This window comes from Ambystoma mexicanum, chromosome 1q, assembly GCF_040938575.1.
Source record: "Ambystoma mexicanum isolate Mex_15411 chromosome 1q, UKY_AmexF1_1, whole genome shotgun sequence".
Taxonomy (NCBI): Eukaryota; Metazoa; Chordata; class Amphibia; order Caudata; family Ambystomatidae; genus Ambystoma; species Ambystoma mexicanum.
Window position 1 is genome coordinate 1,158,989,896 of NC_090922.1, and position 26,548 is coordinate 1,159,016,443.

The following is a 26,548-nucleotide window of genomic DNA, read 5'->3' on the forward strand; positions in this document are numbered from 1 at the left end:
GGCCTTTAAACTGGATCTACTGTCCAACATGCGTATTCATCCAGTTTTTCATGCATCACTTTTGAAGCCAGTACAACCAGGCACCCGATTGTCCAAGCCTCCAGATCCAGTTCAAATTGAAGGGGAATTAGAATTCGAAGTTAAAGACATTTTAGACTCCAAGGTGGTAAAGTCGAAACTCTTCTATCTTGTTGACTGGAAGGGATATGGACCTCAGGAGAGATCGTGGGAGCCTAGTAACCATGTCCACGCACCTCGATTAGTACAACGGTTTCACCAGAGATTTCCGAACAAACCCAAACCCCCGGAGGGAAGAACCTTGGGAGGGGCCTTGAGGGGGGGTACTGTCATGATGCCTACCTCCAAGGAGCCAGGTCCGACCCAGCAACCCCAGAGGCAGGCATCATTTCCCCCAGGGGAGTGCCAGCGGGCCCAAGCTGGGGCCCTTTGGGCTCAGTCCTGGCGCCTTAGGCGCCAGGCTCATGTTGGACCTCTGTCCTGGCGCCTTAGGCGCCAGGCTCATAAAGCTAGACATGTGTTCAAGTGTTTTAATGTGCACTTACCTGATGCAGACCATGCTGCCACATCCAGGCCCTCTTGAGGCCTGAATAGGAACTACTTTACCTGTGGGACTACTTTCCACCCGGGTGTGGTCGGGGAAGGATACATACCTGATCGGTGGAAGGATACACACTTGGAACTTCTTCCAAAGCTATTTAAACCACACCCGATCAGCAACTCACGCTTCGCGTTGTCCTTTCAGACCCTAAGATGAGACTTCACGGGGAATCGTGGAAGGGTATTGTGGAGGGTTGGAAGAGAGTGGGAGGCTTGAGCATAACTCAGTCAGTAGGTAATACTCCCTTTTCACGCACAGGGGAATATTCCTGCGAGCCGAAGAAGCCAGAGTAGAGGGCCCTTCCTGTCCATCTTCAGAGTCCTGGGCTTCACCATTGAAGAAGCATCAGCACTCGAAGCCAGACCTGCGCCTCCGTGGGAATCAGGTGAGCGTTACAAACAGCTAAAGTGGAGGAACCAACACGAAAAAAGATGCAGCAGCAATAACAAAACTCAGGGAACACTTTGGGATTAAAGCCATCCTAGAGAGAGATCAGTTGTTCTCAAGAGAACAATGAAAGGAGAAAATCTGTTGACAATTACATTGCTGGCCCCAGAGTTTCTAATGCCACATGCCAATTTATAGACAGCAGAAAACAATCTTGAGACAACCTAATAATGAACAGATTAGACCACAATATTCAAAAGAAGCTATGATGGGTGAAGAATCCCGGTTTAAGGGAAGCCACTGACTTAGCCTGATCTGTGGAGATGGGCTCAAAGTGCATCAAGAAGGTCCAGGGAGGCAATGAGAACTACTATGAAATAAAGAACAATCAGCTTGCAGCTCAGATTAAAAAAAGAGAAGTATGACCTGTACAGAAAGGTAAAGTGGGTAAACATAACACACCTTAAGTATTCAAACAGAGGGAAACAACAATGGAAAGTTGCAAAAAAGTCAGAATCCCTAAGAAACACGGTACAACAAATAAGGGCATTGAAGTTGAGAAAGTCAAAGTAATGAAGAAAGAGAATGTCCTGCACTTAAAATGAAATGCCTCCAAGGTGCCAACAGAGGACACTATATGCATCTGTGCCGCATGGATCAACGAACAAAAATCAGAACTGTGCATAAACTAAATTTTCAGGAAGAGTATTTTATCCAAGCAGTGTTTGGTGCAAGGAAACTGGGACCATTGGACTTTGAAAAGATTGACTGCACACCAGCCAAAATGCTGTTGTACTCAGTTTCTCTAAACACCTTTAGATCATGGAGCACATGAAAAGATTTTCTTGAACAAAGGCATAGTCCTACAGAAAACCCACATCAATCCCAGTGGATATGGAAAGTGACTCATGCAAATGGGTCATGTTAGACTTCCAAGGAAAAGATGCAGTTTATACATTGAATGGTGCAGAGAATTGAGCCCGTGTAGTGGGATGGGAAAACCAGGCTGCCCTTTAGCAAAAGCTGCATCGAGGGGAGGCCTGTACCATACTTATTGTCCAGGATGCTGAAGAGCTGAGCATTCTTCCATCAGAGGTATTATAGCCATATCAGGTTGCAAAAAGGTTTTTAGCATATGATCATCCTTAACAGATGAGCCAAACCAATCACTCCTAAAGCCAGACCAGTAGGCATCAACGATTAATTAGAAAAGGAACTTGGGCAGCTGTCTAAGAAAGAATAATTGAACTTAGTCTCATTTGATTGGCTTTCATAGACAGTGATTATATGCAAAATGGACAACACCAACAGGATGTGTGCTGATCTCAAGTCTACAACTCTAGTACAGCTATGTGAAGATTCCGAAAACCTAACTTCATTTGGCACACCACTGGGAGTTATTTTATTTTTTGTTAACATTTTTTTATTAATTAATTAATTCAACAAACAATTCAAACCAAACAGGCAGTGCATATATCAACAGTGTCAACATACTTCTTAATTACTAACCCCTGCTTCCCTTATCCCACCCCCCTTTACGAGTCTATAACTTTGCACATTCTGTTTCTGCATCCTGTGGTACGGTCTCCCCTACTACAGGTTCTGCCGGGTCTAGTATTGACCCAAACAGTTCGTCTATCAGTTCGGCTATCAGTGATTTCCAGGCCATCAGGGACTCAGTCTCCTCCTTCCCCCTTGCATTGCTCGTTTCTTGCCATAACATGGTTTCTGCCTCTGCCCATTTCTGCAAATCTCTCCACCACACCTCCACTCTTGGTTTATGGCAAGTCTTCCACCCCATGGCAATTCTTCTTTTAGCAAGCACATAAACCAGATCTTTCAATTTACCCACATGCCTAAGCTTTTGTGATCTTGGGAACCCCCCTCAGCAGACAGGCCCACACCGTGTCCACTTCCAGCTGGACCCCCTTTTTTTCCAGTTTCTCTTACTTCGCTCCAGAAGCGTTCAATGACCGGGCATGACCAGAACATATGCACCATGCCCGCGTTTTCCTTATCGCACTTAGGGCATGCCTGCCGTCCCACATTCACAAACCTCGATATCCTGCGGGGCGTCATACGCCCTGTGTGTAATATCTGTTTCAGTCTCACATTTCTAGATACTTTCTTATGATGTCCCTGCGCCCTTTCCCACATCCCGTCCTCCATCGGGGCTCCAACTTCCGTTTCCCACTCTGATCTCAACTGCGTGACCTCCTTCCCCACTTTGGACATCAACATCTCATATATTCTGGATATCTCATGGCCCCCTTCCGCTATATCGTATATCATGTATATGATGGCATCTGGCTCCTCCTCCAGCACAGTTTTGGGCCATATTTTCTTGATTCTCTGCACCATTCTATAGTATGTAATATACTGTCCCTTGTGCAACCCAGTTTCTTCCCGCAGCCCCTCAAAAGTAATACTGGAGCCCTCCCGCCAAAAGTCGCCCATTGTTGCTACCCCAACAGGTTCCCAGTGGTTTCTAATTATCCTTCTTAGCTGTACATCTGTTCCCGTTAATGCAACCTGTCCCCCTGCGGCGAGCAGGGGGACAGGTTCTCCATCATCTGGCAAGCCTTACGCCACATCTTCCACCCCAATAGCATCATCTTAGGGCGCCCTACCATTTCCGCCTTGGGTACCCACATCATCTCTTTCAAATAAAATGGTGCACAGTCACATCCAAACAGCCTGGATTCAGAGGTCTCTTCATCAGAGAGCCATTTAGCAACATATTTCAGCTGGCTTGCTACATAGTACACTTCATAGTTGGGCAATTTTATCCCTCCTTTGTCGTGGAAATTCTCAGTTTCCACAGCGCCACTCTGTTCCGCGTGCCATGCCATAGGAAATCCCTGCACATGCTATTCAGTTTAATGAAAAACTTCTTAGGGATCAAGTATGGTATATTTCCAAAGTAGTGCAAGAGCCTAGGCAGAACCACCATCTTGAGCACTGCTCCCCGCCCCATCATTGCCAAGGGTAGCTTAACCCAGAATTGCAAGCACTTCTCGATTTTTTTAATGGCTACCTCTGTGTTGCACCTATGCTCCTCTTCCACTGTGTGGTATATGTCTATTTCCAAGTACCGAAACGTGCTGACTGCCCATGGCACTTGCAACACGGGCAAGCGCTCCGATGTCATCCCCATATACCCCCCTAATGGGAACATGCTGGACTTCTGGGGGTTCACCGCTATACCGGACAGCCCTGCGTATCTCTCCATCACTTCTAGAATGTACTGGAGATTTTCTTCCGGGTGTCGCAAGTACAGTAGCACGTCATCTGCGTATAGGGAGACCAAATGTTGCTCCCCTTTCACCTCGATAACTATGGTGTCATATTGTTGTCTCAAATATATTGCTAGAGGTTCTAGGGCCAGTATGTAGGCCTGGTGCCCCTGCTGAGCTGCCACCTTCCCGATATCACTGATCCTGTCTTAACTCTAGCCAGTGGTTTGCTATACAATATTTTTGCCCATCGTACATATCCCCGCCCCAACCCATAGCACTCCAGAGCCTCGAGCAGCCATGGCCATTTAACTGAGTCAAAGGCCTTTATTGCGTCCAAGGACACAATTGCCATTTCACCATCGTTTTCGCTGCCGCTCTCAATTCTCTGAAGTCGTCTATGGTTACTGGTGATGTTTCTATTTGGGACATAACCCGTTTGGTCAGGGTGAATTAGTCTGCCAATCACCCTCTTCAATCTATTAGCTAAGACAGCAGTCAATATCTTGCTGTCTTGATTCAGCATGGACAAGGGTCTATAGGAGCTGCAGCTGTGCCCAGGCTTATTAGGTTTGGGAAGCGGTATTATGATTGCTTCTCTCAGTGACTCTGGTAAATTTCCCGTCTCAAACGCTTCATTCAACATTTCTAACAGTGGGGGAAGGACCTCCTCCATGTATACTCTATAAAACTCGCTTGGAAGTCCATCCGCCCCCGGGGTTTTGCTAGTGGGCAACTGCCTCACCACCTCACCTAGCTCTTCTAAAGTAATTGGTGCATCTAGCTCCTCTTTCTCTTCTTCACTTATCTTGGGCAATCCTATGTCCTCCAACGCTTCTCTTATCATAGTGCGACTGCTCACACCACCGTCTCCATATAATACCTTATAATAGTCTGCAAATGCTTGATTAACTCCCTCTTGGGTATCCGCTACGCTACCATCGTCTCTCTCTCTACAGTTCTGATTGTAACTCTGGGGATCTCGCTCTTATATAGCCACGCCAAGAGTCTTCCTGGTTTATCCCCTCCCGCATGCTGTCTCTCTACATATTTTTTATAATTGAGGTTGCACAATCTATCTCAACATTCCACGCATTTTTGCTGTAACATGAGTATCACTTCTAACTTCTCTGCTGTATCCTCTTCGCCCTTCAAAGCCTCTTCTAGTTTCATCTCCGTCTCCTGTAGATCGGCTAAAATCCCACCTTGTAGGTTCTTTGATTTTGCTATGGCTACTCCCCTCATTACCACATTAAAGGCCTCCCATAGTGTTCCTGCCGAATCCACACGTTTTCGTCTCAAAATAATTTACAATCTCCTCTCTCAAGTCCTCCCTAAAGAAGGCGTCTCTCAATGCTTCCGCTCGTAGGCGCCATGTCGGGATCCTCGCTCTCGGGGGGCATATTGACATCCGAGAATCAAGGGCGAGTGGTCCGAAAGGACCCTAGCTTTATATTCTATTTGTGTAATCTCCGCTATCATTTCAGGTGTAGTGAAGACATAGTCCAACCTAGTGAATAACTGCTGTGGGGCAGAATAATGTGAGTATTGCCTCTCCTGGGGGTGTCTCACTCTCCATGCGTCCTCCAAGCCAAAGTCACTCAGCAATGTCTGCAACGCTTTGGCGGCAGGGGCAGGTCTATCCATCTTCCCATCCGATCCGTCTACCCTTGGGTTCAGTATGCAGTTGAAGTCCCCTCCCCAGATCATCGCGCTTCCCACACACATGCTCAGATTAGTACACAAAGTCCTGATGTATGCCGCTGTGTTCTGGTTCGGGGCATACGTGTTGACTATACTTATCTCCTTATTTTCCACCAGTCCTCTCAGTATAACCATCCTCCCATCTGTCTCAGCTAACACTTGCAATCACTGGAAAGGTACATGTGGCGCCACCCAGATAAGCACACCCCTGGCATAAGCGGAATATGATGAGCCCACCAACACACCCTTCCACTTCCCAGCAATCACATCCATTCTCTCCCTTGTAATGGTGGGTTTCTTGCAGCAGCGCAATATCTATTTTTTGCCTACGCAGGTACAACATAACTTTATTCCTCTTTAAGTAATTATTGAGCCCTCGTACGTTTCATGTAACTATTTTAAGGTCTCCCATGGCCAGTTCGATTTCCATTCCTCCTCCCAAAGGTGCAGTCTAACTCGACGTCCCTCTCCAGTCTATATAGGCTTGTTCCCCAATTTAAACTCCCTTTAACAAAAAACACCCCAAACTCCACGTTCCTCCCCCCTCCCACCTCCCGTCCCTTTCCCAACATCCCTCCCCTTAACTGTTGCCCAGTTCCATCCCTGGATCTCAGGCACCCCCGCATCTAGCTCTTTCCGGCTCTCGCCTGTACTCGAAGCTCCGCAGGGTGAGGCCGCCCTATAGGCTAACCTACTGCTACTACAACTATAATTCAGGGGGTAGGATGTTTCCGCCGTGCCGCTCCTGTTTTACTCCAGGTCAACTACACATTGCTACCCTATTTACGTATATATACTTGCTGCTATATTCCAGTTCCCCAAATTCGTTACAGTCAATGATATCCCAGCCGGATATCCACCTTACTCAACCGCACCCCTTAATCTCAATCATTATCCTAGGCATTGCTGGGGGCTCTCGCTCTGCGCCATATCAGTATGCAAACAGCGTACTAGTCACTTATCGTGTTCCTTTTGAGCCTGCTCCTTGTCTCGTTCCGGGCAGCCCTGCAGGTCCAGCCATGACGTTGCTTCCTCTGGAGTATCAAAAAAAAAAAAAAAACATTTTGCTCTTATTCACCACCTTCAATTTTGCGGGGTACAGAAGCATGCATTTTATCCCAGCCATGCATAGTATCCTTTTGATTGCCACATAACTGTACCTTTGCCTCTAGACCAGCATTGTATAGTCAGGATACGCCGTGATGATGCTTGAAGCCCTTTCAATCGTTCCCCCCCTTTCGAAAGTGCTCCAGTATCTTCTCGCAATCTTTATAGTTCAGTATTTTTGCAATTATCGCCCGGGGAGGGGCCCCAGGCCTCGGCTTTCTCATGAGGGCTCTGTGTGCGCGCTCCACAGCAAATCCTTGCGATCGTTTTTCGGCCCCTATTTCTTGTAAGAGGAGGTTCTCAACGTAGTCTGTCGGATCTTGTCCTTCCTCCCCCTCCAGCAGGCCTACCACACAGATGTTGTTCCTTCTTGCTCTCCCTTCTGCTTCCTCCGCCCGATTCTCCAGGTTAGCTACCTGTTGTTTGCGTTGTTTGTGTTAAGTGTCCGTGTTGATTTTCACCGCTCTCTCCAGGCTGCTAGTTCTCTCCGCCAACCCCCTGACATCTTGCCTCAGCAGGGTGACTTCTATGCCTACTGCATCTATTTTGGCCTCCAGGGAAGTGCGCAGGTCTGACATCGCTATCCCCCATGAGTCTCTCAGCTCTGCAATGGCCGCCAGTATCTGATGATTTTCAGTCGCCGTGGTGCTCTCTGCTGGTGCTATCACGCCTTTGGGCGCTATGGCCACAGGAGATTGTTGGCTTTTGGCGAATGCTTCCATTGTGGTTTGCTTGTTCTTATTCTTGCTCACTGCTCCTCGCCCTGTCATCGTGCGGCCTCAGTGAGGCGCCTGAGGTTACCTGGTCTCAGATGTGGCAGTTCTACTCCTCTGTGTTGATTCGACACCAGTGCGTCTATTCAGGTCTGAGGCAATTATCCCAGTAAAGCCCCAACGTGAACTTATGTTTGCTGGGCTCCTTATCAGAGTGGGTTGCGTCCTCCCACGTTTCAGAGTGTCTCACCGCGTCCTGGAGACCACACTTTCCTTTGACGCAATCCCCGGCTTCCAGGCGCTTTATATTCTTCTCTTCCCCATCTGCATACACATCCGTCTGAACTCGACCCACACGGCATGTTTTTATGTGGTGGCATCCACTGTTTACCTCTTTAGCTTCTCATAGGTCATCTGCATATTGTCTGTCCCCCAGAGTGCCACCAGCTCTCATTGTTATATTACTCCTTGCCGCCAGGAGCACAAGAACCCTACATTGGAGCCAGTTCAATGTTCTTTCCCTGTGTCTCCAGGTAATCTGCACTACCAAGCAACCTTTCCCCCTATTGTCAGCCACTTTATGATCCCTGAGCAGCAGTCGTTCACTCTATGCCGCTTATCTCTGCAGTCTTCCGATCATTAAACTGTGCCGGGGAACGTCCCGTGCACTTTACATTACAGATGCAGCCAGCCCATTCGTGTCGGCGGCGCTGCGCGGGGTTGTGCGGTTCGCCTGATTTGTGGACGCGCACGCGTGCGCCGCTTTAGCACCAGCTGCGTGCAATCGAGGGTTACCCAACACAGTGTGTCAGTCCCGGGTCTCGCGTTTTCACTGCCGTGGGACCCGCTCCTTCAGGGCCGGCCCGCCTTCGCCAAAGACCGCGACGTAGGCCGGCGCTTTTCCTTTCAATCGCTTGGATTGCAGTCTCAGGAGCTCCAAGTTGTTCCCGCAAGCCAGAGTCCGTCACTTCATTCGGCTGCCAGCCTTATTCAGCCGCTCCGGTTGTATCTGCGAAGATTCCTTTGTTGGCGGCCATTTTGGGATACAATGTATCCAGCGGCCGCATCCTTAATCGAGTGATTTCTTCCAAACTCCGTACACGATTCACCTGATCCTTACACTGTGTACAGAGCACACATTCCGACACCTGCAGAGCTAATCCTGGAACTTGTAAACCATTTTTAAAAGTAGTTTTCACCGATAATTTGTCGGATCCTCTGGAGCCATACAGGAAAGGACGTCCTACTCCATGGCCGTCCAAGCCACGCCCCCCACTGGGAGTTATTTGAAGGCATGAAAGAAGTATACTGTTTACAAAATAACATTTTGATTACAGGGAATTACTTGAAATAACAGTGCCAGGCTATGTATTGTGAAAATCAACATAGCAAAGGGACTCACTTTAAAGTTTGATTAAGTACTGTTTCAAAGTACAGGTGATGTACCATGGTTGCACTAACTCAAGAGTGGAATTAAGCCTAAAAAGAAACTTGTTTACACAATTTTAGGATTGCCCACAATGGTGGATAAGGATCAACTCCACTCTATTTTTGACCCAGTGGAAAATTATTCCCAGTTTGTTAAGGACTTTGCAGCAAAAACTTTGTGTATACCTGAGATACTCAGGAAGTGGACACAAATGCTGGGACATTCGTTACAGTGGCCTACAGGAAAAAGGTGTCTGGGATTGCTGATGGTACTCTTGTTCAGAGGAGAATTGGCTAGAATTCCGATGCTGGACTGCCCTTGTGGGTGGTACTAAGACTGACGTAGAAATATATTTTTCCTCTGTGAAGGGTGCAGTGAGTTAAAATGTGGTTGTAGACCCTCCAGAGTGGAACAAATTCCAGAACAGGGTATTTGACCCATGTTTGTTCTCAGTAGAGGGGCTCCCACACTCCTTTACAATCCAGTAAAAAGGGATTTGTGCTTGTCCTCATCAAATAGCAAGAAAAAAGACAGTTTAACACAGCGTTCATTAGGAGAGTGCCAAAGAGAGCCGAAACAAATATTCAGCAGATGAAAGCTAGGTACTATCAGTGTTCTGGTGCCTCAACCATTTTAAAATTCTCATTTGAGGCCTGCCTATAATCATCAAAATGGACGAAAAATCTTTAATACACGTGCTTGGAACAAAAGGCCTGTCCACAGCCTCTAAACGCATTTGCGGGTAGGTGGTGGAGATTTTGGAAATCAATGCGAGTATATTACGTCAGAGGTCAGTCATGCAGTTGTGGACTTTATGTCTTGGATGATGAGTGAAAATGATGAGGACGAGACTGAACAATGGTCTTGTTGCTTTGACAACTGTATGATAGCTAACATCAATCGAGCAATTAGAGAAGGTGATTGGGTAAGGTGCATTTTATGGGATGAGGAAGAACAGGTGCTATGGAAGGGTATCACAGATGATTAGGTAGGAGCCGTCAAGACCTGCTCTCATACAAAGAATAGTTTAATGAACTTTCAGTTAGTCAATGGGGTGTACTGATAAAAAGGAAGACAAATCCCACAAAATAGCTAAAGAGAACAGTCATGGAACTTGCTACAAGGGACACTTAGGCAGCAGTATGACAGAGAGAAGAGTACAGGAGAACTACTAGTGACCAGGAATGTATTCTTACATTGAGGAAATTGTTAGAGATTTTGGGCTATTTGCAAAAAGCAACAAAATCAAGCAGACTATGACTCAACCCCTATAAACAGTGGAGGTTCCAGGGAAATGTTGGTCAAAAGGTGGCCATGGAAATGGTTGGCCAGTTGTAGACCTTGGGTGCCAACAAAGTGGACCTTGGTCATGAGGGGAGGAAAAGCCTATTGCTTGCTACGATTTTGACCAGGAAAGGGACACTGGATGAAATTATAACTGATGAGTGACTGACAACAACATAATTTTCTATTGCACTGCTTTTCGATCATCCCTGTGGAAATGGCCTAGTTAAAGGGATGAATAGGCCACTCTAAGGCATCACTCAACTATTCCCTGCAAGCTTTCCAAATTGGAAGGAGATCCTCTAAGAAGCTTTGTGCGTCTAAGGATTTCTCCCATATTCAACTACTGCGGTGGAGCTTTTTGTGCAAAGAGGGCAGCGGCGAGGAACCCATATTTACCCTTCATGGCGGGCCAGAATTTTGTGCTCAAAGTCGAAATGTGATTTATTTTTCAGAGTTAAAAATTCTTACGTCAAGTACGAGTCTTACCATACACAGTGCCCACTGAAGATGTATGCGTGAGGGAGCCTGAACATGTTCCAAAAGTTTGGATTGGGTTTGGTAATCATCCAGTACTAGTAACTAGAGAACGGTGGCCAAGTGATTATGTGGTCAAGGTGGATTCTGGTCACGATTGTCCTGGCAGCATGCATTGACATTTCTTTATTTTTTAATTTATTTATAAAGCGCATGAACACAGGCACGGAGGCATAGAAGCGCTAGACAAGATGAATAACAAGCAACATGAATAATACTGCAATATATATCAAAAGATGCAAGAGTGGGAGAGAGATTAAGCATCCTTTTTGTGAATCAGAATTTGTTTCGTAATGTTTGCTGCAGACTTGTTTTCCTTTCCATCCTGGTTGTTCCCTTTTTTCCTCCTCTCTCCACTACCCCATTCCCAATATAATGAACGGAGATGATGCAAACAGAAATTGCATGCAGCTGAGTCTCTACATTCTGTCGACTATATGGTCAGTGTACAGCTGGTGCTGCTGGAGGAAGAAGTACTAACCTGGAGATATGTGGGGGTGCAACCCAGAGCTCCTCAGAGTGTCATCTAAATAATGCCTTTCACATTCATCACCATCCCATCCGGCTCATCATTATACACGGTCACCATCTAATGTATGCATGTAAATCCTACTGATGTACAGAGCTCTGTAGCTTCCCAGGGGTAGGTTCATGCTCAGTAAAATATGCGGCAAAGTATCCAAAAGTGCACACTGGGCTCAAACTCAGTCTTCGGAAGTGTGTCATCCTGGGCAAATCTCATTATGCCATATTTTTCAAAATTGGGATGCCACAAATAGGATTGTGTTGTGCAGGATGTCAGGTATGGGTCTTGTGTTGTGATTGGGGGCAGCAAGACACCATGTATGTTTAGGTTGAGTGGTGTGGGGAGGCAGGCCGCTACGTATGGGTCTTTGCCAGATCATGTTTGAAGACACGCCCGACACCCTGGCTCGGCTCAACTCTGAAGTCTCTTGCTGCCTCACCTCAAGACGTGACATTACAGTAGAGTTCCATTTGTGATGAGCACCCCTTGGAAAATAGCCATATGTTATGTTGATGGAAAGTACCATGCTAAAGGGAGGTTCTCAGACGCATCCCTGCCTCTTACTCGCTTCTCACCTACCCATTTCCACAACAGTAAAGATGTCAAAGACAGTGGTATTAGCTCTTGTTCGCACAATATCCAATCTACCTCTTCAGAACGAATCCTCTTAAGCCATTGAGTAGCCTACTTGGTGGAACCCACAACAATGAATTATCTTGACAAACAGCATATTGAAAGTCTTTTCTTAGTATACCTTTTTTTCTGATCACCCATTTCATGGTCTTTCAATATGGGCAGAAATCTAGGAGTATCAATAGCACACACTGAAAATGTCCATGGTAAAAAGGGAGCACAGCGTTATGAGGATGTAAACCACAGCAGAGGATACCAATGTGTACATTGGGCAAAAAATTGCACTTATTCAAAATCAGTTTGACATGATAGTTACTCTGGTAAAATCAACATAACCAACACTACGAGAATATGTTGGCATCTAGAATCAGGGTGATGAAACCAATTTCTTCCAACTAAGGCATAGAACAGACTCAGTCTTTCCCAACTTCCTAATATTATGACTCAGCCCCTCAAAGCAAATAACAGAGCAATTATCATACACTACCTGTCAATTCTATGTTTGTTTTCCTCCATCTTCAAGTTGGCAGCTTGTACAAGATAGTCAATATAGTCTTCATTTACCAGCAACGTCCCTTTTCTACACAGTGGAACCTCCAAGCAATGGGTGCTGCGAACAGCCTTATAAAAAAGAAAATGATAGACATCAATAACATTAATATGTTTGCAATTACTGTCCGATATATTTCCAAGAGGAACCAGAAAGAAGCATGTTCTATGGTTTAAAGAACTTTGGACAGTAATAAAAGCAAATACTTGATCAAGTCGTAGCCCCATAGCGGAGCATTTTGGACTGCGCCATGTCCCCTCAGAATGTGTTTGTATCAGTGATTAAAGCGTGGATGCATGAGCCAAAGTGAGTGTGATGTGAAATGAGCTACAGTAGATGTAGAGCCACCAAGATTAATTTCAACACTTTGCTTTTCAACCATATCACCCATGAAAACAAACTTTCTTAGCGTCAGTTTTAGTGGCCTTCCACTACACTCTATTAGCACTGGATGACAGAATATAGACAATCATTTAGCTTCAAGCTAAGAACGTCAAAGTCTTGAAATTAATCTTTCCAGAGATTGATCTGACTCAAGAAATCCCTCACTAAGTAAGCTTTGTTCTCATTTGTCAGCGGTTCACTTTGGGCAGCTGTTTCAGCAGCAAAAGGGCAACTCAAATAAAAATAACATCAAGCAATAGCTATAGTTAAAATGAACAAGTTACTTACCAACTATAACGTTCTTTCGATTGGATGTTCCTCCCACGTATTCCTCATTTTAGATAGATATATCCTTACCTTCAGCTGTGTTGCTTTGGAAAAAATATCTCTCTCCACCAGAGGACACTCCACTCGAGGCTGCGGCATCGATGTCCGTAGGCGGCATCCGTCGAGCGCAGAGGTCATCTGCTGTATAAATGCCTCGAGCACGCCCATTGGCCTCAGTTCTGTTTTTTCGTGTATTGTAGCCAATTGATTGTAGTTAATGGCATGCCTCTTTTGACCCAAGCCTTAAAGGAATTTTGAGTGTAAACCACGTAAACTGTACTGTGGGGTAGGCTGAGAGGGTCGATGAGGAATACGTGGGAGGAACATCCAATCAAAAGAACGTTACAGTTGGTAAGTAACTTGTTCTTCGAATGGATTGTGTCCTCCGTAGTATTCCTCATGTTAGACTCCCAAAGTAGTTTTGTATCGGAGGTGGGAGTACAGAAATATTAGTCATGTACAGAATGAAGTACTGATTTAGCAAAAAGACCTCCTTGTGAAGATGTCGAATCTAGAGCATTGTGTTTTATAAACGTGTGCATGGATGACCATGTGGCTGCTGCACAAATATCTTGCACTGGGACATCCCTTTGAAGTGCTGTTGAAGTCGCCATGCCCATGGTTGAATGAGCCCTCAGCCCATCTGGAGGATTTTTCCCAGCCAATCTATAACATTCAGTAATAGCCAAAATTGTTTCAGCGTCCTTTAATCGTGGGATGTTTGTTCGCAGGTTTTTTTGCCACAAATTTTTCTACGAAAACCCCATCAAAATTTTTAGGGGGGGGGGTTAGAAATTATATATATGGGGTGTTGGTGTAAGGCAATACCTAAACATTTAAAGGGAATGCGGGGTTTGGTAGGGAACCCCCCAAAAATGTAAAAATAAAAATTCTATGGTATTTTTCATTAAAAAGATTAAAAATAATCGCAGTAAAAAACTCCAAAAAAAACATCCCACGATGAAGTGACATGGAACCACCAAAATGATCCATCTAGATAATGTTTGCTTAGTCACTGCCAGTCCCAATTTATGGCCAGTGTATCCCACAGAAAGTTGGTCACACTGACATAATCCTGCCAATCTTGAAATATAGAAGCTGAGAGCCCTTCTAGGGTCTAATCTATCTAGCCTTTCCTCTTCCTTACTTGCGTGAGGAGGAGGGTAAAAAGCAGGCAGTGTTATTTATTGTGACAGGTGAAAATCTGAGAAAATGTTTGGCAAAAGAGAGAGTTTAACCTTAAGGACAACTGTATCTTTATAAAAGATGGTGTGAGGACCTGCGACTCACCCTGTGGGCTGATGTAATTGCCACAAGACGTATTGTTTTTAAAGTAAGGAGCCTTAAAGGACAAGAATTTAAAGGTTCAAATGGAATGCATGTGAGGAACTTTAGTACCAAGTTTATGTCCCACACAGGTACTTGAAAAGGTATTGGAGTAAATACATTATTTAGATCTTTTAAGAATTGTGTTATTAAAAAAGGTATTTTGAAATATGATTGTTCCTTTGAGGAGCGCTTGAAAATTGATAGCGCTGCTAAATAACCCTTTATCGTGCCAACTTGGAACCCCAGATTAGCCAAGTATAACAGAAAAGACAATATTGTGGGAATATTACACTGAAACGGGTCCATATTCTTATCTCTGCACCAGTTACTGAACTTGTTCCAACAACACCGGTAAGGAGATTTAGATGCTGGCCTTCTGACCGAAAGCAAGATCTCCATGATGTCATCTGGAAGGTCCCAATCCTTGTATCTCAGCCTCTCAGAATCCATGCATGAAGGTTGAGTGTCTTGACCTCTGGAAGGAGAACGTGACCTTCCTCTTGTGAGAAAAGATCCTCTCTTTTTGGAAGACGTATTGGAGGGCAGATGGACATGTCCAGAAGGTCTGGGTACCACGTTCTCCTGGCCCAATCCAGAGCAATTAGGATCATGGTTTTCCTGAACTTTCTCAACCTCCTGATTGCTTGAGGGATCACATGGACTGGAGGAAACACATACAGAAGTGGAAATTCCCAGTCCACTACAAACGCGTCCCCTAGAGCTCCTCTTGGAGGAAATTCCCTTGAGCAGTAAGGTTTGCACTTCCTGTTGACACTGGTCTTGAACAGATCCACTTGCGGGGTTCCGAAAGGGCGAAGATCTCTTGAAAGACTTCCTGAGCTAGTGCCCACTCGTGGGACACTGTGCTCTGCCTGCTGAGAGCGTCCGCAGCTGTGTTTTGCTCTCCGGCTAGATGAAGTGCCGACAGAGATCCCTTGCCCAGAACCAGAGCTGCATTGCTTCTCTGCACAGTGGTGGTGACCCTACTCGTCCTCTCTTGTTGAGGTAGTACATGGCCACTGTATTGTCTGTCATTATCAGGACCTTCTTTCCCTGTATAGAGGGCAGGAAGGCTTTCAGCCCTAGTCTGATTGCCCTCAGCTCCAATAGGTTGATGTGTAGTTTGGACTCCGATGGAGACCAACGACCGCTGATTGTCAACTCGTTGGTGTGAGCTCCCCACCCTGTGAGTGAGGCGTCCGTCACTACTATCATCTCCGGCCACAGTTGCCAAAAAGATTCTCCCCTCAGGATATGCTCCCTGCAAGCCCACCATTGAAGATCCTGTGAAACTTGCAAAAGATCTGACATTTCCTCTGAAAATTGGGACCATTGAGTCCTGATGGCCCATTGAAGGGATCTCATTCTCAATCTGGCTTCTGGCACCAGAAAAATGCAGGATGCCACAAGACCGAGGAACCTGAGAAAATCGAAGGCCTGTAGATACTGGGCATTCTGGAATTTTGTTACCATCTGCAGAATGTGGTGAGCTCCCTCTTCGGGAGGCGAGGCTTTGCCCGAACAAGTATCCAGGACTGCTCCGATAAACTGGAGTTTCTGTGATGGTATCATGTTTGACTTTAAGTTCAGAGAAAAGCCTATTTTGAAGGAAGTGGCAGGTCTTGGACAGATGTTTGATCATCCAATCATCCAGGTAGATTTAGACGTGAACCCACCCTCTCCGGAGACTCTTAGCCACCACCGCCATCAACTTGGTGAAAACTCTCGGGGCGGAGGTCAACCCGAAATGCAGAACTCAAAACTGATAGTGAGAATTGCCAACCGCGAACCTCAGGTACTTCCTGTGTTTGAGATGTATTGGCACATGGAAGTAAGCATCCTCAAGGTCCAATGATACCAACCAGTCTTGGAGTTGGAGAGCCTGAAGGATCTGAGAAAGTGTGGCCATCTTGAACAGGCGAAAGCAACCGGCAGCTTATCAAGGCGAACAGGAAGAATTGCTTATCATGTTTGGACCATTAAAATAAGAAGATAAGAAGATTCTTAAACAAATCAAAAATAAAAAGTGGGAAAATTAACGTTTGCAGGCAACAATGACATATTACCAACTAAATCAAACTGGACAACTTTAAGGAACTAAAAACTTGCTACTAAAGTATTCAAAAGGGATTAATTATTTCTCCTGATGAACCATTGTGAGCTACAATGGGAAACACGTGTCGAGAATAACTGACATTTGGAGTGGGAACGATTGACATTCTGATTGAAAAAAACAGATACTCGTATTAATTATCTAACAATAAGGTGTGATGGTAACACCTGTACCTAAAAGAAAGGGAATTAAAGAACCTTTGAAAAAATAATGTTAAATATGGAATGAAGTTTTCTTATTTTGAACCAAGAACTGGATTTATAATTTGAAAAACTACAAGTTTTAATTGACTCACCAAAACAAATTTCAAAATGTCTAAAGTTGGAGCACTGGAGTTAAATTTATTTCTCATTTCAATTTCCATTTTTTAGACCAATAACTGTGCAGCAACCACACAAGGATTTGAGAACTACTTGTGCAGACAATATCATTATCTACAGTCAATAAACAACATAAAAAGCAATCCCCAGGGGAAAGCTTTATTGGTTGCAAATTTTCTCATTTTTTACAAGCCTTCTTGAACTTGTCCTTCCTGAGGAACTTGTTCAAGCTCCTCAAGTCCAAGATGGGTCTTAATCCTCCGTCCTTCTTTGGTATGAGGAAACATGGGGAATACCAACCCTTGTTCCTCTCCGCTACAGGTACATGTTCTATTGCACCTTTCTGTAGCAGGGTTAAGACTTCCTGCAACAGGAGCAGGTCTGGAAGTTTGACAGAGTTGTGTCCCGGAGGGTGATTGAGGTTTCTTTTGAAACGGAAGGCAGGAACCATGGGATACTGTTTCCAATGCCCAAGCATCTAAAGTAATGCCGCCATTCTTCCAGATGCTGTGTGATCCTGCCTCCCACCGGGGTCCTGTGGATCAAAACCTCAGAGTGGTTTTGCGGCAGCAGCGGCTGGAGGAACAGTTGCCGTTGCTGGAGCAGATCTAGTACCTTTCCCTCGCCCCAAGGAAATGTCCTTTGTTCTCTTTGACTGGCCTGTCCCCTTCCTTTTCCAAATGAGGAATACAATCGAAAGGGACGACCCCTCCAGGAAGAAGAGCCTGTGTAGGGGCGTTGTTGAGGTTGTCGTATAGCGGCACTGAGCGATTTTGCCACTGTTTTGGAGGTCTGCAGCTTCTCCAAACTTTCATCCGCCTTACTGCCAAACAACATCGAGCCATCAAATGGCATATTGAGAAGCCTGAATTGCACATCCGGTGCAAAACCTGACTTCCTCAGCCACACAAATCTGCGTAGCACCGTACTAGATGCCATGGACCTACTGATACTGTCAGCTGTGTCCAAACCTGATTAAAGGCATTCCCCTGAAGCCTCCTTTCCATCCCTTACTATGATATTGATATTTTATTTCTATCGCACTCGTACACAAGTGTTTCAGAGTGCGACAAGGCAAGGGAGAACAAAACAGCGGTCTTACTAGGCCCAGTGACATTGGGAACGCGCAAGTGCATGGGAGAGGGGAAAAGTGCATGGAAGGGGGGAGAAGTGGAAAGTGCGAAGCAGAAGAGAAACAGATGAATAACAATAAATAAATAATGAAGGCAACAAACTGTTTTATTGCAGTCAGCAATTGGCAAGTGCTAGGTTTAAGGCAGCAGACAGGGTAGGTCTGATAAGTGCAGGAAGAAAAAAGGGGTGCAGTGCGGGAGACCCCAGTGCAAGGGGTGGCCCGGAGGCAGTGCGGGAGGGTGGCAGGGTGAGCAGGTACCTGGGCCCGGAAGACAGAGGGTGGCCAGGTGCACGGTGCCAAGAGAGAACAGATCAGCAGGGGAGAGGGGGAGCGAAGGCAGAAGAAAAGAGAAGGTCTTGAGGTGCTTCCGGAACCGGAGATGGTTCTCCTCAAGTTTTAGAGTAGCAGGGAGGCTGTTCCAGAGTGAGGCCCCAGCCGAAGACAGATATCTACCCGCAGCTCGTTTCTTTGAAAGGACAGGAGCCCTTAACGTTCCTCACCTTCAGAGATGTGTTCAGCTGCCGCTGTCATACAGTCCCACAAGGTATATGTAAATCTTGAAAGGGTGCAAGTAACATTTGTAGATTTTAAAGCCATGCTCCCCGACGTAAATATATTTTGGAACCATGCATCAATCTTTTTATCATCCCTATCTGGGGGAATTGTAGGATATGCAGCATTTCTAGTAGAAGTAGCTGCCTGAACTACAAGACTTTCAGGTGATTGTTGTTTACTCAAATATTCAGGATCTGAGGAACAGAGCCTATATTTTGACACATTTATTTATTTATTGCCGGAATAGATTCAGGGTTTTCCCATGCAGTGTTAACCCTCCTTTGTAAGGCTACATGAAAAGGAAGTATGGGGTCTTGCTGAGGTTCCACAGAAAGGATGTCAGTCATATCATCCTCCTGATAGACAGGTGAATTTCTACTCCATTCCATTAATTCAGTTACCCTGTTCATCAATTAAATATATCCCGCATCAGCATGCTCAGCCGGGTCAGGCTTTTCAAATTCATAGTCTGGAGATGTATCCAGACCACTTGCTGACTGCAAGCACTCATAGAAGTCTTGCATCTTAGACTGAGGGTCAATTAACTCCTCAGGGACTTGTTTTGTACCAAATTTCGCACCAGCAGGTGAAACATCATCTTCCGCTGATGAATCTCCTTCATATATAGAAGACATGGTTCTAAAGAAATCATGTCTATTTTCTGGATGAAATACCTTTTCAGGTAGCATAGACTTCGACACAGGTGTTGATTTTGTAATTGGAGTGAACGAAGATGTCGACAAAAGGGTCGATGGCGTCGATGTTGTAGTCCTCACCTTCACTATCATCGAGATAATCTTCAAAGGAATTGTCAACCCCATTGAAGGAGCCTTCGACACTGTCGACTGTGCAATTGACGTAATCGTTTTGGGATGGGTTGTCGACACCTTGTGCTCGACCGCCTTCGTTAGAGGCTTTGAGGACGTTTTAGGCGAGGACTTTGATGGCGTATGAGAGTCCGACGCCATTTTCTTAGTTCCACCTCCGACTTTTGCACTGGTAAGTGTTTTTTATGAGGCGTCGGAGAAGATTCCCTGGACGACACCCTTGACGATTTTTTGTCGGATTTTCTCATCTTAGATCTTCCCGTCACTTTTTTTATGAGTAGGGGCATGGTCTTCGCTAGACTTTTTTAAGGGGGTCTGGGCCGCATTCTCAAAAATCTTTAGCATAGATGCTCTGAACGCTTCCCACTTTCTTGGGGAATCATGTTTTGACTGACATGTAATGATTTCCTCAGATGACGTCGAGGAAGAGGGAGACCGGTGTCGTCTTTTCTTCGCCTTTTTGGAGGAAGAAGAAGACTTCTTCCTGGATCTACTCCTCGACCTAGATGTTTTGTGAGGTTTTGATGAAGACTCAGCCGAGTCTTTTCTCCCTCTCGAAGAAAACTTCGAGGATTCCTCCCCCACCGCCAGTTTACCTCTCTGTTCCTTTAAGGCTCTATGGGTCATCAACTGACAGGAACCGCACTCGTCTATACTGTGGTCAGAACCAAGGCACCAGAGGCAATTCCGATGGGGATCAGTCAGCGACATCTTTCTCCCACATTTCTGTCATTTCTTGAATCCAGTCTTCGGTGTGGAAGGATTAGATGAAGACTACATTCTTACGAACTGAAGCACCGTTATTCAATCTGAAGCGAAGCGAACGGAAAAACGAAAATGAGGCCAACGGGCACGCTCGCAGCATTTATACAGCGGATGATGTCGGCGCTTGACGGATGCCGCTGAGGGACTTGGACATCGCAGTCTCGAGTGATGCGCCCTCTGGTGGATAGAGAACATTTTTTCCCGAAGCAGCAAAGCTGAAGGTAAGGATATATCTATCTAAGATGAGGAATACATGGGAGGACACAATCCATTCGAAATAATGTTATACATGTTGAAAGCAAGTACATTTGAGAATATGCATTAACAGGTTGGTACTCTGCAGAGATGCCTAAAATATATGCAGGACAAATATCTAAATCAGTACAGCGAGAAAAGGGATAATTAAAAATGCAGGTTTCATCAGAGACCATAGAAAACCATATGTTCAGAAGAGGACTGTTAGGGGGTTGCGGTTGGACATCACGGCATTCGTCCACATTGTTAGCAGAGGAACATAGGCCCATCAAAGACTCCCCACCACAAGAACAGAAGACTCAGCCATGGGGCAAAATATACTGTGTTTATTATCCAAAACAGACAGGGATCATACAGGAAAAACATTCTACAGCATTCTCTCAGCTCCCTAGTCTGTGTCCCACGTTTTTAAGCATGTGTGAGGTGAAAAGAATCGGGTCCACCACAAAAGCCTACGGGATGTCCTCATAGGTCAGTTTGGTCCAGCTACATATAGGAATTCCATATTTTGTATTTGTATTTTATTTGTATAGCGCACAAGGCCCGAGGGCAACCGGGCACATTATTTAGTTACAGGCAGGTTACAGAGACAATATTTACATTAAGAATATACAAAATATACATGATACATAATCTATGGTATGCAGGTTACACAGGCTGAGCGAAATACACAGGCAGGATATAATGCAAGAAACAGATTCTGATGCTGTGATGAATGTTCCAGTCAAGGTCATGCCTAGTCAAGGGTAGACAGCCAAGCTTTGGCCTTACGCTTGAAGGCAGGGAACAAGGGTTCAGCTCTGAGTGGGTTGGGTAGTGTGTTCCATAGCTTGGCTGCAAGGACAGGGAAACTGCGACCTACAGATTTTTGTAGATTGAAGCGTGGGATGACAAGGCAGTTGGCGTGTGTGCTTCTGAGGGGTCTCGCAGCTGAGTGAGAAGTGCACCTGTTGGAGAGGTAACTGGGGGCTTGGTTTGAGATACTTTTGTGTGCGAGTGCCAGAGCTTCAAGGGAGATTCTTTGGGTAACTGAGAGCCAGTGGAGGTTTCGTCTGTATTCTGAAATGTGTGAGGTCCTCGGGAAGTTAAGGGCCTCTCTAATAGCATTATTTTGGATAATTTGGAGTTTTCTGATATTGCATTGGTTGGTGCCTAGATAGAGGGTATTGCAGTAGTCTATTTTGGAAAGGACCAAGTCCTGGCTAGGGCAGTGCAGTTGGCTGGGGACAGAAAGGGGCGGCAGGCTGTGATGAGCTTGCATGTGTAGGATGCTGCTGATGAGACTGCATTGATTTGTCTAGTTAAGGAGAGGGTGGAATCAAGGTACATACCTAGTGTCTTGGTGTCCTTGGCCACTTTGATGGAGTTGCCATTGATGGTAAAGGATTTGAATGAGGAGTCAAGTTTACTGAGTTTATTGGGTGAGCCTAAGATGAGGAGCTCAGTTTTCTCATCATTTAAGCACAGTTCGTGCTGCGCCATCCAGGCCTGGATGACTTGATAAATGGCGTTGATAAGTAATATCAAGTGGCTCCGCCTGAGACTTCACCTAACTGTTTCAAACTACACTGCTGCAGGGTCGCAGGAAGACCATTGGCCCGTGCAACATTTTATACCACCTTACAAATGGAGCTTCTGGATTGGCTAGAGCGGGTACTTCCAGGCCTGGGACCCTGTCTGACCACCGAGCTCAGTGTACATTTTCAAGGTGATGGGAACGAATATGGAGGACTGTATGTCCCATATTTTTACCACTTGTCTGATCACCCAAGTCTGAGAGAGTGCCTGCAGGTTGCAGTTTTGGTGGGCAACACTTGTATCATTCCACTCTGTCTCGCTGGGAAAAGCTTCTCTTTCCACCACGAGTAAATATTTTCCTGCTCTGCTGGGTCACGTGTGAAGGGACCGGAAAACGAAGACCCTTTGTCTGCAATTATGAGGATTTTATTCTGACTTCTTGCAGGTGGCTTGCTGTCTTGGGAACCAGGAACTTTCCACCCGCCCTTGTCTTTGGTTGTGAACACCAGCTCTGCGCCTCGTGCTGTAGGGATCCTATCTCCCCTTCCATGTATTCCAACCTGATTCACTTTGGTCACCCTGTAGGTTCCCTACATGTGTTTATGGCTTCTTATGGTTAGTTGCAATAAAGCATATGTAAGCTTGCTCCACGTATACTCTGCATCTTGGGGTTTCCCTTTGGCAAAAGAAAAGAAAGGTTCTTAGCATTATGTAAATGTATTTGTCCCCTATCTACAGGAGTTATAAGCATGTTTTTCATGTCTACAAGCAATAAACTAGTGCATGTTTGTGTAGCTTCATGCAGTGATGCATATTTACTTTATGGCTAACGCGGCTATGTCGTGATGTCTCTAATGACATCATCAATACCTGGCTTTATTTTCAGTCGACCTGATCGATCCAACAATCAACTGGATACGGTTTGAATGGCTGTCTGAGAGAATATCTTTTGTCATATCTGTGATACATTGGTGCAGTCGGTGACGGGCCAAACAGCGAGTTACACCTTTCATTCTTCATCGTGCGAGTTGACAGTCGCCAAGGGGTCAAAAGGGCCATCCCTGGGACTGTCTCTTCAGGACTGTATATGAAAGGCTAATAGCCTTTCCGACACATCTAACTTCAGATTTGAATATGCATCAGGTCAAAGTCCCTAGAATCTCTCTTGATACCTTTATGACAAGTATGAATTAGGATTGAGATGTTTTACTGCCTTGTCACTGGCCAGTACAGAAAGAAAGGGCTTGGGCATCTCTGAAGCAGGCAGCAAATGCGATGTTCAAGCACACTAGACTTCTCAGGGGCTCTATCATTAAGAAAGTGATCCAGGTTTACACTGCAAAGGCGTTAACTTTTGCAGTACATGGTGCAGAAGTAATAGGGAGTAGGAATATGGTCTGTGAGAAACCAGAAGGTGTCTCACCCACTAGTCCCCAGGGATCTGTCATCCAGGTGGCCAGGACAGGGCCATTGCTTTTGGATCCAGTTCCTGGGGGTGGACCAGTACAGAAGGATCACCTGGGTCTTCGGGGAGTGGGAGACCGGATGGTGAGACGCGGTATCCCCTTCCCTGTAACACCTTTACCCCATCCTACCACGTAGGATACCTAGGAACTCTACCCCCGCCCTTTTATAACACAAACACTTTCACAGACAGCCCGCTATGGGAGAAAACAGACTAACACCCGAGCAGTATACCGGACGTGTCCCAATACAATAGTCAGACGAGGTCAGGCAATTACTGACAATCACACACACATGACTCCCATTAAGCATCCTCACACAGATAAAAGGCAGAGCACGGGAGCACACTCTGAGCGAGGCAAAGCACATGAGGAAACAGCAGTTTTGGGACGGTAGCTAAACTACAGCAAAACAGAAGGGGATCACCAGGAGGGAAATTCCCTTGACCTTTTAGAGAAGGAACCGTTACTTTCCAGAATCCTCGAAAATAGAAAGCTAAGACCAGGAAACCAAGCTGAAGAATTATGCGTTGTGTCTCGGAGATACCCAGGGCCCTCCTGCGTCAGTAATCACGGTGGGGAGAATCATCAGCTGCTGTGGTACCGTCCTTGACTCCAATAACAAAGCAGCATCAGTGAAATCAACACAGCCGGTCAGTTGGGGAGACCGAGACAAGACCGATCTGTGTTGAAGCTAAGGCTACAAGCAGCAACATTGTATGAAGAGCGCTGGAACGAACATTGTTTGAAACACGTGTGATAAAAGACGCAAGTAAAGTTGAACTGCTGAAGAGTGATTGAACTTTGAAACCAAGATACAATACCTTTGACAGTGGTCCTGCACCGGTGCATGCTCAATCAAAGGTCTTTGTAAAGTATCCAGCTGAGAAGTGGCAAAAGTGAAAGTTGTAAATTGAAGTGGGCCTGCGACGGGTCAAACAAAATCCTGTGCACGTTCGAAAGTCTTTGATGTTGATCCAGTAAAGAAAGCTTGCATTAAAGTAGATACAATGGTCCGAGCCTGGCTGAGGGAGACTAATTGAAGGTTTTGTGTTAAAGTCGGACTGAGCCCGACAGAGGGGCACCCAGGGTGAACAGTGAACCACCCGAGAAATTGGATACGTGAAAGTCCTGAGGACATTGTGATAAAGTTGGTCTGGGCCTAGCGGAAGTGGACCCGAGGTGAATAGTGAATCACCTGAGAAATTGCGTACATGTGAAATCCTAAGAAGGAAGGAACTTTAATGTTTGTTTGTCACATCAGGCCCTCTGAAATAAGAGACTTTGAATGGCAAAGAGACTTTGGCACAGAAGGCCCTGATGCTGAGGTTTTGAACTGCATCCTCGTGCTAAAGAAGCCAGAGAGTGTGCTAACCTCAAGTGTGCCACCTTGTCCCGTGCTGAAAACGTGGGGACAGGGAGCTAACATCTCAGATATCCTGAGATATCATTCCTGGAACACTTTTCTTTTGCATAAACATTGTTTCCCGCACTATTTGTATTTAGAGGTAAGGATTGGCAATAGTTTTATTAGCATACGCCATTTTAGTTTGACAAAACTCTACTAGGACTGGGTTATTTGATGGTTGTAGCTTTCTCCCATCTTTAGATTTAGGATTAGATAGGTGCTTTTCGAACCCTGTTGAAGTTTAATGAACCCCCTTGAACAGTGATCACTTGTGTCTGTCTTACTGTTTGATACCATGCCTTCCTTACAGGTCCAACAATGAAGGCGATATATATGGACCTATCCCTGCAGATGTTTTAAAAAAAGAAAGGTCTGAGGCAAACTTATGGTCAAAAGCTGTAAAGGAGGCACTGGTAACTATAGATGACTGTTGCATTGCCTCAGAGGATAAGCATACATTAAAATCTGCCAATTGTGGAGTGCTGTGTGCTGGATAGGATGGCCTCAGGTAGGTTGTGTGCATATTATATTGGTGCGAAAGAAGAAAGGGTCTTTGAATGGCATTTATCAACTGTGACTAGTGTGGCCAAGTCCCGTTTCTTGCTATAGGGGCATAAGCCTACCCAAGCTAGTAGATGATGGGGCCGGGTTAGGGAAGATCCTCTGGTCGGTCACCTCATTTGGCCAAGCATGTGCGGAGAAACCACACACACCCACCCACACACACACACACACACACACACACACACTTGCTGTGAAGCCACCCTCGTCGCTATCCATTGAGGTCATGGATCCACTGAAACCATTGGTGTGCTTATTCATGCATGATCAGACGCACAACCAGAATCAAAGATGGTAGGCCAACCTTTTGAATCCGCATTTGGCCTGCACCCAGCAATACCAGAAACAAGCATCCTAAAACCGGCATGGGCAGAAAAGCTTTGAGGGAACAATCCTGGCCCAGAGATAATCAGAGGATGCAGCGGCAAACCATTACCAGACAACAAGTCTTGGGGAGGGACTGACCCATTATATAAACCTAGGTGTCAAAACAGGAACATGCGAGTGTTTGCAATGGGAGCTGCCGGCAAGAGTTTGGAGCAAGCTAGTAAGCGAGAAAGGAGTTTGGAGGAACAGAGGAGGAGTTTGAAGATACCAGGAAAATGTTAGATTGAGAAACCAGGAGGAGGTTGGTTTGAGAAACCAGGAGGTTGGGTGGAGACATCCGGAAAAGAAGGGTTGGAGACGTCCTGTGGAGTTTCATTTCAAAACATCAGAAGATTGGAGAGAAGAGTCAGTAATAAGAGAGGCTATCCAGGTCATAGATAGCAGGATCAGGAAGGAACAAGAAGACATGCTTAGCACAATGCAGAGATTAGGGTTGAAAACCTGGTTTGAAAGGGTAAGCCTAAAATAGAACGAGG

General features: G+C 45.6%; 1 protein-coding gene across 2 annotated transcripts in view; it reads right to left on the reverse strand.

Annotated features, from left to right (window-relative positions):
• The window catches only part of TYW3 (tRNA-yW synthesizing protein 3 homolog), a 251,743-nt gene that overhangs the window by 107,258 nt on the left and 117,937 nt on the right, over positions 1 to 26,548 (reverse strand). For both annotated transcript variants that reach the window (XM_069641906.1, XM_069641905.1), the window contains one exon: positions 12,663 to 12,796. In XM_069641906.1, the coding sequence (XP_069498007.1) occupies positions 12,663 to 12,796 (134 nt within the window). The remainder of the gene's footprint in view (positions 1 to 12,662; positions 12,797 to 26,548) is intronic.